General features: G+C 42.0%; 1 protein-coding gene across 2 annotated transcripts; it reads right to left on the minus strand.

The window, feature by feature from the left end:
- Window positions 1-597: 597 nt before the first annotated feature.
- On the minus strand, window positions 598-12,879 carry LOC123996329 (volume-regulated anion channel subunit LRRC8D-like). 2 transcript variants are annotated; one of them, XM_046299692.1, is made up of 2 exons: window positions 12,701-12,879; window positions 598-5,373 (listed from the first exon to the last, which is right to left on the minus strand). In XM_046299692.1, the coding sequence occupies exon 2, from the start codon at window positions 5,369-5,371 to the stop codon at window positions 2,831-2,833; it is 2,541 nt and encodes an 846-aa protein (XP_046155648.1). In that variant the 5' UTR covers window positions 5,372-5,373; window positions 12,701-12,879; the 3' UTR covers window positions 598-2,830. The 2 variants fall into 2 exon arrangements, with proteins under 2 accessions (XP_046155648.1, XP_046155647.1); XM_046299691.1 differs by lacking the exon at window positions 12,701-12,879 and adding an exon at window positions 11,865-12,621.
- Between the last annotated feature and the right edge of the window lie 1,247 nt (window positions 12,880-14,126).

Below are 14,126 nucleotides of genomic sequence, written 5' to 3' on the forward strand. Positions count from 1 at the left end.
AAAATGGCAGGTGGGGAAGCGAAACTAATGCGTGATAGTGAGAAGGAGAGATGTTGTGTGGGAAAATCTATTTTTTTCACTCGATCTGTCCAACTTATCACCTTATCACCTCTAAAATGTAAATAAAACACTATAAAGATTTTATATAGTGTGTCATTACATACCTATTTGAAGGTTTGTGTCGATTTGAATCGGGTTTTTAGGGCGGTGCTAAAGTGATCTTAGAAGTAAAACAGCGGCTTTGAGAATGATGATCGCATGCAATGATGACGCAAAAAATGACAAGGTATCCCCCCTTACCCCCGTCACTGTCCATTTCTTGTTTTTAAAAGATGGTAGAAGTGCTACACCTGGTGGAGAGAGATTATAAGAGTAATTATTAGAATAATTATTAGCTAGGTAGCCACTTGTTGTTCACCTATTACAACTGAACTTCAGTTCATGTAAATAAATAGCTAGCCAGCTACTAAACCCTGTTGCCAAAAGCTAACGTTGTAAGCAGCCAGCTAGCTTTATTAGGCTCGACCTGACCGGGTTATGTGTTGTGAAGCTAGCCTCAATAAGGATTAGGCACAATTATGGAATTTGCGATTTGCCTTCAAAATAAAAGTACCTATTTGAAAGAATGCAGAAGGTTGCAATTGGAAGAATCATGCCATATTTAGACTAGATCATGTTAAACAAGGTTGGAATGTGAAGCAATTAAATGGGGTATCAGTCTACTTGGTGACACCCATAGAACACAACTGTGAAGAGTTTACGCAAGTATTAGTGTTGTAGCTCTTATCGCAGGAGTGTGACTGTGTGAAATCACCTCCCTAGTCAGCCTATTGTGTGTATTGACATTCATATTGCACCGTACAGCTTTACCTAAGGATTGGGGATCAATGAAATGGGGTATCAGTCTACTCAATACATTTTTCCCCAACATCCTCCTCAGAGTTATCAGGTTCAAACATCCACACAGTATTATTTTTCCTCTGGAATAGTGTTCAATACACATAGGTTGACAATAAATGTGTCTCAATTCACAGTTTCAGAGTCCTACAATAAGAACTACGATGCTAATGTTCTCTGTGTGTCACTGAGTAGACTGATACCCCATGTCATTGATCCACAATCCTTAGGTAAGGCTGTACAGTGAAATAAGTATGCCCCAATGAAATTCTAAAGTCTAATACATCCAGTGTGATTTCAACAAATTTTTGTCAAATTAACAAATTATTGTATTTTGTTGATTTTATATACCATTCCAAACTCGTTTATCATGATGTATTCAATTATGGCATAATTCTACAATTTGTATTCATTTGCAACACTGTCATTGACATACTTTTATTTTGAAGGCTAACTGCAAAGTCCACTATTGTGGCTAATCCTTATTGTGGCTAGCTTCACATAGATGGGTCCGACCACCATTAATCAAATAAGAAATGTCTTGTAAATTAGGGTTATTTTAGATGATGATACCTAGCTATATAGTTCGCTAGCTAATTATAGCTACTGAAACAGATTATGTCGTTTTGCTATGTTTTTGGGGAAGACATTGTTTGCATCCATGAGCTAGCTAGCTTTTTTATGACCAGCACTGTACTAGTATCATAGCATACGTATCGATGAATCGTTGTGACATATGAAATACGAGTGAGTGTAATCAATGTGTAATAACTACGCAAAACAAATTATGAACACATTAAATTATTATGTGACGTGCAGTCATATTCAGGTCCTGATTGGTCAACAAGCTTATTTTACACGACAAAGTGTTATTTGACACGACAACGTGTTATTTGACACGACAAAGTGTTATTTGACGTATCTTTTTTGACACGCAAAAAAATGTCCATAAAATGTTGCTATAAAACAAAGAAAACAAAAGAAAACAAACATAAAATCTCATCAGACCATGTATCCCTCACATCTATAAATTCTACACCACCATTCTCTGTTCCATAATTAAGAGGAGCATCCATTTTCCTCAGAACATTGACTAATAATTTTGTGGTCTAACACAAACATGGTCGTCATTCTAGAACTAGCCGTCACTCTGGGACCAGACCCTCATTCTGGAACCAGGGATGTAGTCATTACGCCGATTCTGTTGCAAAACATTTCTTAAACAGAAGCAAATGGAATGAAACGGGGAAGGACCTACCTGAATTGTCCAATAGAAACACTAGTTTTAGTTGCAAAATATTCTGTTTTGCAACTGTTTGGACAAATGATTACAGCCCAGTCCATCATTCTGGAACTAGCACATCACTCTGGAACCAGACCATCACTCTTGAACCAGACCATCACTCTTGAACCAGACCATCACTCTTGAACCAGACCATCACTCTTGAACCAGACCATCACTCTTGAACCAGACCATCACTCTTGAACCAGACCATCACTCTTGAACCAGACCATCACTCTTGAACCAGACCATCACTCTTGAACCAGACCATCACTCTTGAACCAGACCATCACTCTTGAACCAGACCATCACTCTTGAACCAGACCATCACTCTTGAACCAGACCATCACTCTTGAACCAGGCCATCACTATGGAACCAGCCCATAACTGTGGAACTAACCTACCATTTTGTAACTAGACCATACTTATGGCTTTTTCCACAGTACCTGGGATCTTCTTTCATAATGAGTGATCACAGTGCCATTTTATACCCGTCTAAAACATAATGTTCTTTCACGACGAGTCAGCCCTGAGCAAAAACCTTTCTTTCAGTTAACTTGTTGTAATTACAAACATTGACTGTGGACAGTTGTCTCATTTTTGTAATCCCACTCCTGTATGGGTAAAGTGACTCTCACTGTCCTGCCACACTCACACCCCATTAGCAAAGGGCACGTTGGCTTCCTGATTGATACTCTCCTTGATCTCTAGGGGGAGTGAGTCAAACAGGTGGTCCTCCACCAACAGGCAGTTCCTGCGGAGGAGGTGACACTGGCCTAGCTGGGGCGGCAGGCGGTCCAGACAGTTTCCCTTCAGCTCCAGGTTTGTTAGCTGCACCAGATTGCTGATCTTCTCTGGAAGGACGGCAATACAATTGTGTCCCAGACTTAGTGTCCTCAGTTTGGTGCACTTAAACAGCTGCTTGGGTACTACCTCCACCTTGTTGCCTGTAATGGCAAAGTGCTGGAGGTTCTGCATAAAACCAATCTCCAGCGGAATCACCGCTATGGAGTTGTGGCTAATGTCCAGATACCTCAGCTTGAGCAGGTTAAACAAGGGTACGGGCAGAGATTCAAGTTTATTGTGAGAAAGGTAGAGGGACTCAAGGTTTTTGACATGGATTATTGACAATGGAATGGTAATGATTTTATTGTGCCACAGTTTGAGGCAGATCAGCCTCTTGAGGTGCTGGAAGCTGATGACCTCCTCAATGGTACGAATGTTGTTGGATTTCAGGTCCAGCTCCTGCAGGTTGGTCAAACTGAAAATAGCATGGGGTATCCTCTCCAGTTCACAGTTGTGAAGCTCTAGTTCAGCTAGGTTCATCATTTTCTTCAAACTGTTCAGTACCAGGAGTTTAGTACCATCATTGTGTACCACCAGCTTGATCAGGTGTGGAGAGAGATCTGTTATGTTGGTCGGGACCTTCGTCAAATTGCTTTTTAGATGCAGAATCTTTAGATGCCTCAGGTCTCTGAGAGATTCTAAACCGATCATCTTGTTGTTTTCAGAATTCAGATTCCCGACCAAGTACAGCTCCCTCAGACTTTTCAACAGGTACACCCAAGTGGGGATCTCGGCTACATCCGTAAACTTGACATGAAGGCACCGGAGGTGGTCACGAAGGAAACTGAACGCGGTCTGCTCGACTTTGGCAGGACAGTGGTAGAAGTGTAGCTCCTGAATGTTGATCATCTGGGAGATCTTGGCTGTTATCCTGGCCTCTGGGATCAGCTCCAGCTTCAGGATCTCCAGATCTGTCAGGTCAAAGACAGCGTCTGGCAAACCTGACAGCATGAAGAGATGGAGCTCCAGTTTGTCCTGAGCGTTGCGGGTTACATGCTGTCTCAGTTTCTCGAATGTCCACTCGTGATTCAAGCTGATCTCCCGCAGCTTGTTCTCACTGACTTCAGAGAGGAAGACACCAAAACGCTTAGAGTACAGCTGGTCGTACTGATCGACCATGTGCAAGAGAAACGCAAAGTCGTTCTTCACGTCAGGAATGTCACTGAAGCTACTCTCCTCCCTGACTTTCTCGAAAGAGTACTCCTTGAGAGGTCGTCGAAAGAGCCAGAAGAGAGTGTATATACAGATGAGGCCGTATATACACACGAGGGAAATATAGCTGACAAGCAGCTTCCTTAACATGAATGCCATGTTATGTGTGCATTGGAATTTAGTGTATCCAGTTAAATGTTTTATGTCAGGCTCACACACATGGTCAAAGTCAATGGCAGCAACAAACGTCATTGTGTAACACAAAATCAAAATGAACTTCACAGTTTTGATCACTGTTTGGGCAACGTAGAGCTTGTAGATCAAATCACTGTCTTCCACGTGGGTACGGAATTTCCTAACCTTTTCAAATAGGGCCTTGGCTTGCTCTCCATCTTTATTGTCTAGTATGGTCATGCATGGGACTTCAATGACAGGCTTATCAGCAGTGAACTTGACCCCAGACTTTGCCAGCATCGGGGTGGACTGGTTAGGACTTCCCTCTTCACTGCTTGTTGAGAAATGTTTTGGCAGGAAAGGGGCACCAGTGAGCCTTTGCTTATTCTCCTCTGAGTCCTCACATGCCGTCTCAGATAATGCCTTGGTCGTCCAAGGAGACTCAAAACACTTCCCCAGAATCCCCACAAAATGTTCTATTTTCGAACATGTCTTTGGATATTTGAACCAGAAGTTACTGCTGACCATGAGGACGATGGTGTGTATGAGAGCAAGGTATGGGAAGTATTTGGAATACCATGGCAGGGCGACATGGTAGCACATCTGATTGACAAAAACATATTGCTGAAAGTCCAGGTTTGTCCTGATGCCTGTTGGCAGAGGCTGCTGTCTAACACCACCAGAATGTGTAAAGTGAATCTGATGAACAACACTATCCGGTAGATCCTTAGTCACTAGGGGAGTGGCGGCTAGCGTCACCCTACTTCCTCCGTTCCCTGACCCAGAACCAGACCCCTCCGCTGGCTGCGGTGTTGTGAAGCCGCTGGGGTCCTCTGAAGCTGGTTCCAGGATAGGAAGGCAAACCACCTGGTCTTTGGTTAACTGCATGGTTCCAGAAAATATGGCTAGCATCAGCATGACGACGCCCAGGTAGTCCATAAAGACGTCCCACCATGGTTTCAGGATCCGATAGGTTGGCTGGATGTCATTCAGGGCGGCTACCTCGGTAAGAGTAAACATCACTGCAACAGAAAGCAGACGTATTAATTAAACAGTGACAAACATAATATACACATGATTTAACAAACAAGTGCAATTAAACCTTCTGAAAATGAATTAAGCCCAAAATGTTAAATCTGCAGGATTTACATTACATTAAATGTCTTGATTAGATTCACTATGGGTCCTAATTTGACTACATGCAATTTGGAAAATCAGTCATCACTGATAAACTCAGATTTTTGCAATAATAATGCAGAACACACATCATTGAAGAAAAGAACAATACATCTTCAAAAACATGAGGCTGCAGGTAGCCTACTGGTTAGCGAGTTGGGCCAGTAATCGAAAGGTCGCCGGATCAAACTGACAAGGTAAAAATCTGTCGTTCTGCCACTGAACAAGGCAGTTAACCCACTGTTCCCCGGTAGGCCGTCATTGTAAATAAGAATTTGTTCTTAACCAAATTGCCTAGTAAAGAAAAAAAATTGCATATGGCAACATTCCCTATTATGACTACGGTAGTATTTATTTTTACAACATAGCCTAGAGGCTATCTGCCACTCATTCCTTTCATTACTACATGAACATTAGGGTTGGGACTGGCCAGGGACCTCAAAATACGATATTATTACGATACTTAGGTGCCAATACCATATGTACTGCGATTTTCATGATTCTATATATATTGCGATTCAATACTGTGATTTTTTATTGCAATTCGATGTGCCAAACATATTGCTCACCATACAGTGCATTCGGAAAGTATTCAGACCTCTTAATTTTTTCCCTCATCAATCTACACACAATACCCCATAATGACAAAGCAAAAACAGTTATTTTATTTTTGCAAATGTATAAAATAAAAAACTGAAGTATTCAGACACTTTGCTACGAGACCTGAAAATGAGCTCAGGTGCATCCTGTTTCCATTGATCATCCTTGAGATGTTTCTACAACTTGATTGGAGTCCACCTGTGGTAAATATAATTGATTGGAAATTATGTTGGAACGACACACACCTGTCTATATAAAGGTCCCAAAAACCAAGCCATAAGGTCGAAGGAATTGTCCATAGAGCTCGGAGACAGAATTGTGTCGAGGCACAGATCTGGGGAAGGGTATCAAACATTTTCTGCAGCATTGAAGTTCTTCAAGAACACAGTGGCCTCCATCATTCTTAAATGGAGGAAGTTAGGAACCACCAAGACTCTTCCTAGAGCTGGCCGCCTGGCCAAACTGAGCAATCGGGGGAGAAGGGCCTTGTACAGGTCGGTGACCAAGATCCCGATGGTCACTCTGACAGAGCTCCAGAGTTCCTCTGTGGAGATGGTAGAACCTTCCAGAAGGACAACCATCTCTGCAGCACTCCACCAATCAGGCCTTTATGGTAGAGTGGCCAGACAGAAGCCACTCCTCAGTAAAAGGCACATGGCAGCCCACTCGGAGTTTGTCAAAAGGCACCCAAAGGACCCTCAGACCATGAGAAACAAGATTCTCTGGTCTGATGAAACCAAGATTGAACTCTTTGGCTTGAATGCCAAGCATCACATCTGGAGGAAACCTGGCACCATTCCTGGGGAGTGTCGTGGTGGCATCATCATGCTGTGGGGATGTTTTTCAGCGGCAGGGACTGGGAGACTAGTCAGGATCGAGGGAAAGATTAATGGAGCAAAGTACAGAGAGATCCTTGATGAAAACCTGCTCCAGAGCGCTCAGACTGAGGCGAAGGTTCGACTTCCAACAGGACAACGACCCTAAGCACACAGCCATTACAATGCAGGAATAGCTTTAGTACAAGTTTCTGAATGTCCTTCAGTGGCCTAGCCTGAGCTCGGACTTGAACCCGATCTAACATCTCTGGAGAGACCTGAAAATACCTGTGCAGCGACACTCCCCAAGCAACCTGAGAGCGCTTGAGAGGATCTGCAGAAAATAATGGGCAAAACTCCCCAAATACAGATTAGAGGTCGACCGATTAATCGGAATGGCCGATTCATTAGGGCCGATTTCAAGTTTTCATTAACAATCGGAAATCGTTTTTTTTTGGGCGCCGATTTTCAGATTTATTTAACTAGGCAAGTCAATTAACACATTCTTATTTTCAATGACGGCCTAGGATCGGTGGGTTAACTGCCTTGTTCAGGGGCAGAACGACAGATTTTCACCATGTCCGCTCGGGGGATTCAATCTTGCAACCTTACAGTTAACTAGTCCAATGCAATAACGACCTGCCTCTCTCTCGTTGCACTCCACAAGGAGACTGCCTGTTACGCGAATGCAGTAAGCCAAGGTAAGTTGCTAGCTAGCATTAAACTTATCTTATAAAAAACAATCAATCATAATCACTAGTTAACTACATATGGTTGATGATATTACTAGATATTATGTAGCATGTCCCGCCCCGCGTTGCATATAATCTGACTGAGCATACAAGTATCTGACTGAGCGGTGGTAGGCAGAAGCAGGCACGTAAACATTCATTCAAACAGCACTTTCGTGCATTTTGCCAGCAGCTGTGTGCATCGAGCATGGCGCTGTTTATGACTTCAAGCCTATCAACTCCCGAGATGAGGCTGGTGTAACCGAAGTGAAATGGCTAGCTAGTTAGCGCGGGCTAACTAGAGGGACGGAAGCTATACTGTTACACTGGCAATACTAAAGTGCCTATAAGAACATCCAATAGTCAAAGGTTAATGAAATAAATATGGTATAGAGGGAAATAGTCCTATAATTCCTATAATAACTACAACCTAAAACTTCTAGCCTGGGAATATTGAAGACTCATGTTAAAAGGAACCACCAACTTTCATATGTTCTCATGTTCTGAGCAAGGAACTGAAACGTTAGCACTTACATAGCACATATTGCACTTTTACTTTCTTTTCCAACACTTTGTTTTTGCATTATTTAAACCAAATTGAACATGTTTCATTATTTACTTGAGGCTAAATTGATTTTATTGATATATTAAGTCAAAATAAGTGTTCATTCAGTATTGTTGTAATTATTATTAATTATTACAACAACAAAAAAACGAAACAAAAAAATTGGCAAATTAATCGGTACCGGCTTTTTTGGTCCTCCAATAATCGTAATCGGCGTTGAAAAATCATAAGCGGCCGACCTCTAATACAAATGTGCAAAGCTTGTAGAGTCATACCCAATAAGACTCGAGGCTGTAATCTCTGCCAAAGGTGCTTCAACAAAGTACTGAGTAAAGGGTCTGAATACTTATGTAAATGTGATATTTCTGTTTTTATTTTTAATACATTTGCAAAAATGTCTAATAACCTGTTTTTGCTTTGTCATTATGGGGTAGTGTGTGTAGTAGATTGATGAGGGGGAAAAAAGCTATTTAATCAATTTTAGAATAAGGCTGTAACAACAACAACAAAAAGTTAAGGGGTCTGAATACTTTCCAAAGACACTGTATATCCGCTGCAGAGGGGCAAGAGAGAGCCATGAGAAAACGAGATTTGATCAGTGCTGATAAATTGGCTTCCTATTTAAAAAATAAGATGGAGAACAAGCTATGAAGAACCAGCAGAACAGCATAGCTCTGCATTTTTTCCCATTTCTAAAGCTAATCGACATAGGCGTAGTCATGACATGTTCCATCGAAAACTCTACTTTATTATCTAATCAAAAACGGTTTGTCATTACTGTCTTTGTTCTTTGTCTTTGCTTGTCTTTGTGATCTCTAGCTTTATACATACCCTTCATCATATGAAACTTATTTGGGCTTCGATGTGACTAACCCACGCGTTAAGAACAAACCCAAAGCCTTACTAAAAACTGGCAGCCAGATAGAAAAGATGGCAGGGGAATTAAGAATGTCTGGCTTGCAGAGAACTAAAAAAAACAACAAAGGGTGGTCCCTAATTCTGTCCTTTTGAATAGAGACCTGGAAAGTAAAGTGAACAGTGAGACAATCAGTCACACGTTTGCTATAGGCAGAGTACTCTGTAGCTCATTTGTAATTATGTGCATTTAAGCTAATTGCGGTCTCAAACATCCTATGTCTAATTGTACATATTGTCTTCAAATAAATAAATACTTCAATATAATGACTATATCATTTGAGATCCTTAAATTCTGATACACTTTCATAATACTGTAGGGAAAGGCAGTGCAGTAAAGGGAACCTGGGTTTGCTGGCGTGAAAGGCAAACACCCTACAAATAGGGTTAACCCCCTTGGTGGGAATTCTAACATGGCTCATAGAGCGAGGATCGCTACACTGCCCCCTCCCAATGGTAATGCGTGTCTCCATGCTTCAACTACTCAGCCTCCTCACCAGTCTGGGTAGTGCGTTCCGATGGCCTCACAGCCGCCATCCCACTTCTGGGAATTGTAACATGGCTCATATAGCAAGAATCGCTACAATACATTCCTCTGAGACCTGCTGTCCAGAGTGATGCACTTGGCCCATGTTATCACCTTCAGTGGTTCATCATTCATTCATCCAGAAGGTAACCTATCGACACAGCCTACAGGAATAGCATGCCACATATTCCCTAGTGCCGTCATAATACCAAACATGACCAATGCCCTAAATGTCCTTCTGCTTACCACAAGACTAAGGATGTGTCCCAAATGGCACCACATTCCCTATATAGTGCAGTACTTTTGACCCTTTGGGCCCTGGTAAAAAGTAGTACACTATATAGGGAACATCTGTGTATAATTCCTCTAGCTAGCCTTTCTCCACTGCATATAAATGTGTAAAAGACAAAAGCAGAGCCCAGTGACATCATGCCAGAGAGAACTAGTGATTAGCACAATGCCAGTGTGTTTTTATGAAGGTCACACTTGCAAGCAGACTAGACTGTGGTTTAGTTTCAGTCAAATGTGGTTAAGGGTGTTGGTGGAAAAGTCATGTGGATGCAAAAGTCAGGTTTCCACATCCAAATCTGCTCAGACAAAATGCTGAAATATAATGGAAATCAACTGGTACGCGTTTCTGTACTTCAGAGGCAGTGCAAGTTGGAGATCAAGTTGTCGCCCTATTCCCTACACACTACACAGAGGCCCAGATGTTGGGGTTGCTTTAAGACGGAACTGAACTCGAGTGAGCAGAAATGTAGACAGTACACTGTGTACTTGTCCCAGCTTCAAGATTTAGTGACACATTTGTTATCGTTTACCTTTATACATCGGTTGAGAACACTTATGTTTTTATAAATTGAAGCGGCAGGTAGCATAGTGGTTAAAGAGTTGGGCCAGTAACCGAAAGGTTGCAAGATCAAATCGCCGAGCTGACAAGGTAAAAATCTGTCGTTCTGCCCCTGAACAAGGCAGTAAACCCACTGTCCCTTGGCTGTCATTGTAAATAAGAATTTGTTCTTAACTGACTTGCCTAGTTAAATAAATGTGCACCTAAAGAAGACATATATTCCAAGTTCAAATAAACCACTATGCCAACTCTATATTTTCAGCTATATTGCCAGCTGTGCACAAGAGGGTTAAGACTAGAACAGCAGCTTGGAGGATTATGCCTAGTTATGTAGAATTTGGTTAGCATACTGACTGAAGACCTAAGCTAACCTCAGTATGGACATTTTCCAAAGTAGGTCAAGTGCTGAAGAGCTATGCAAGTCACTCATTTGTCAACAAATAATGATTGGCATCTAAAACATCCAATCAGAGCACTCAGTAGACCCATTGACATGAAATTAACAATAGGATCTCCCAATGGTGAGCATTATCACACTGAGGAAGGCTATGGTTTGCTGGGCAGATCACTACTCTACCCAGCCTCTTGGTGTCAAGAATAGGCAACTGTGTTGTGCAACATGCCCATATTTTAAACTGAGCAAGCATATGCACTAGATTGTTGCATGCAATTGATTTATTTGGATCCCCATTAGCTTTTGCAGAAGCAGGAGCTATTCTTCCTGGGGTCCACACAAAAACACGACAAGTAACAAAACACTGATAGGCAAGAGCAGTCACACAAACAAAATGTAATGCAAATCTGTTCAAAGCCTGGGTAGGTGAGAGGAGAAATTGACATTTGAACTTCAGAGACAGTAAAATATTCATTTTAGGCCTACCATAGATCCAATGTCTTATCCTGAATAAAAATAGAACTCCATGTCAACTATTTAGTTGTAAATATAGCATAGGCAGTACAATGCTGATGTAGTATTCACAAATATGTGGGACATATGTGGGATATGCAAAGCATTGATAGAGGTAGCCTATAGCGTTTTAACATCAGCTGGGGCTTTGTCCCAATTCCACAGCATCCCACAATCAAAAGTGGCCATGTTTGCGGTAGCTACGCTGTTAACTGGGTTTCTCAACATCGTGGAGTTTATTAAAAACTCGTCTACACTACTGTAGGCTACTGTATTCACAAGCTGCTGGACCACATTTAAGGGCAGTAGTCAGATATTAAATATGCCTTGTTTACATTGCCATGTGACAGAAAGGCTAAACACTGCGTTATACATCAGCTACTGTAGGTTATATGGTTCCTATATTATGAAGAGCTTCGGCTACTTACTGTGTTCCAAAATGGGATCAGTACGCCGACAACTGAAATTGCATAGGCTACCCACCACCTCCTCCTACATAGAACATAATGTTCACCAGCGCTACTGTAGGCTACATAGATTGAATGAAAAGTCCAGTGGCTGTACGTGACTATGTCGATTTTAAAAATGTTATAACACATAGCGTGGTAAATACATCGCCGGTTTAGTCGACCAGACTGGATATATCCAACAACATCATCGATGGCGCACTGAGCGCATGCACTGGCTCTGGCTCAGACTGGCTGGCACGGGATGCGCGTGAGTGGCCTCCAAATGTGACACAGCATTTTTCCTCCTCGCTATAGCATTTTGATAGCACTGCGAATGGATGATGTCTTATCCAGCGTATTTGAACTATACCCAAATAGTACAGTTCAATGCACATTGCCCAAGGTATTGGGATAACATCCACAAGCTATTTCTACGCGGTCCACTTGGATTCGTTTACCCCAAAATCCTGTAGCCCAATAGCGCATGTACGGAATTGCTCAATGCCGACTTGGGAAATAAATCTCGGCCATTGAATGTCCTGTTTGGGAGTGCATGCGTTCTATTTTCAATTTCGGATGTATAGTTTGTGCTTCATACGAGGTAGCCTACGGGAGATCCAATATTGCGCGCCTGAATCTGCATTGAAATATGTTCTGACGGGGCGAAGTCTGTCTAAAACACCTCGAAGTACATCTCTCTTTGAGCTATGAGACACTTGAGTCGCGCCAGCCAATGGCGGAGGACGTTGAAAATAGAAATGGTTTTAGCCGACCAAAGATGATGGATAAATAAAGAGTTCAATCAGTCCGTTTACCATTGAATAAAAGTGTCACTTCCGGTCTACTTAACAGGGTGGGTCTCCCATAGACACCAATGCAATAGCAGCTGGGTTTGGTCTACATAGTACATTCTTCATTGACTTTCATTGAACCAGAAAAAAACAGCGAGTGGAATATTTCGATTCCTCTTCCGTCTCTGAGCCTAACGCTAGAGCGTATAGGACAGGTGTAGGCAACTAGATTCAGCCGCGGGATCATTTTTGTCGGAGCGGATGGTTTGAGGGCGGGTGTGATATGAGAACTCGATCCGGTGGAATACGATGATACGAGCGCATATTTCAGAGCGCTCCTTAAGCCACGCCCCAGTGGGGAGAACTAGGCATGTTGGACTGGGACACAGAAGATTTGTATTACTTAACCAAGATAGACCACAGCCTGTCGTTTCCAATGTGAACAAATTAGTCAAAGTGGGCAGAACAAGATAGGAGGTGGACAGAGCCAAGCACGAGATCTAGCGAGGTCCTATTGGCGATATTTTTAGATATTTAAAAAAATGTTATTTGACCTTTATTTAACTAGGAAAGTCAATGAACAACACATTGTTATTTACAAACCCTAACCCGGACGACGCTGGGCCAATTGTGTTCCGCCCTATGGGATTCCCAATCACAGCCGGTTGTGATACAGCCTGGAATCGAACCAGGGTCTCTAGTGATGCCGCTAGCACTGACATGCAGTGGTTAGAGCATTGGACTAGTAACCGGAAGGTTGCAAGATTGAATCCCCGAGCTGACAAGGTAAAAATCTGTCGTTCTGTCCCTGAACAAGGCAGTTAACCCACTGGTCCTAGGCCATCATCGAAAATAAGAATTTGTTCATAACTGACTTGCCTAGTTAAATAAAGGTAAAATATATATTTCCGTAAGGGAATGCCTCCTCTGTGAAGTGCGGGTGTGCAATAACTAAATTTGCCTTTGCACTCCTTCTAAACAATGTGATTTAAAAAATTAAAAAATTCCAAAGGGTAAAGTCTACAAAACTTAGTCCACTCTGTTCATAACATATTGTAGTTTTAGGAACAGAACTGTTTTGAGATCAAGTGTTTCATCAATGAGAAAATGTGCAGAATGTCAGCCAAAATCTGTGGTTATGTGTTGCCTAGTTATGCTAATATATTTAGTCTTTGACTTAATAAGTCAAATATCTTTGAGTAGTCAACAGGGAAACAGTGAACCCTAGACAGTTCGCAATAGAACATACCAGAGGGGGCATCATTTACTAGGTAACCTAAATTATTGGGATCGTCTGCTTACCACAAGTCTTTGGAATAGGGTCTTGAAGTGTGAGTACTTTCTCTATAGCCATTATGGATATTGTCTGAGCCTGCTGGCCATTAATACTGGTATTGGCCTTTCCTTATTGAAATGGTGGATAAAGGAAGACTATGCTTTCATGTTCAAT

This window comes from Oncorhynchus gorbuscha, linkage group LG15 (assembly GCF_021184085.1).
Source record: "Oncorhynchus gorbuscha isolate QuinsamMale2020 ecotype Even-year linkage group LG15, OgorEven_v1.0, whole genome shotgun sequence".
NCBI classification, from domain to species: domain Eukaryota; kingdom Metazoa; phylum Chordata; class Actinopteri; order Salmoniformes; family Salmonidae; genus Oncorhynchus; species Oncorhynchus gorbuscha.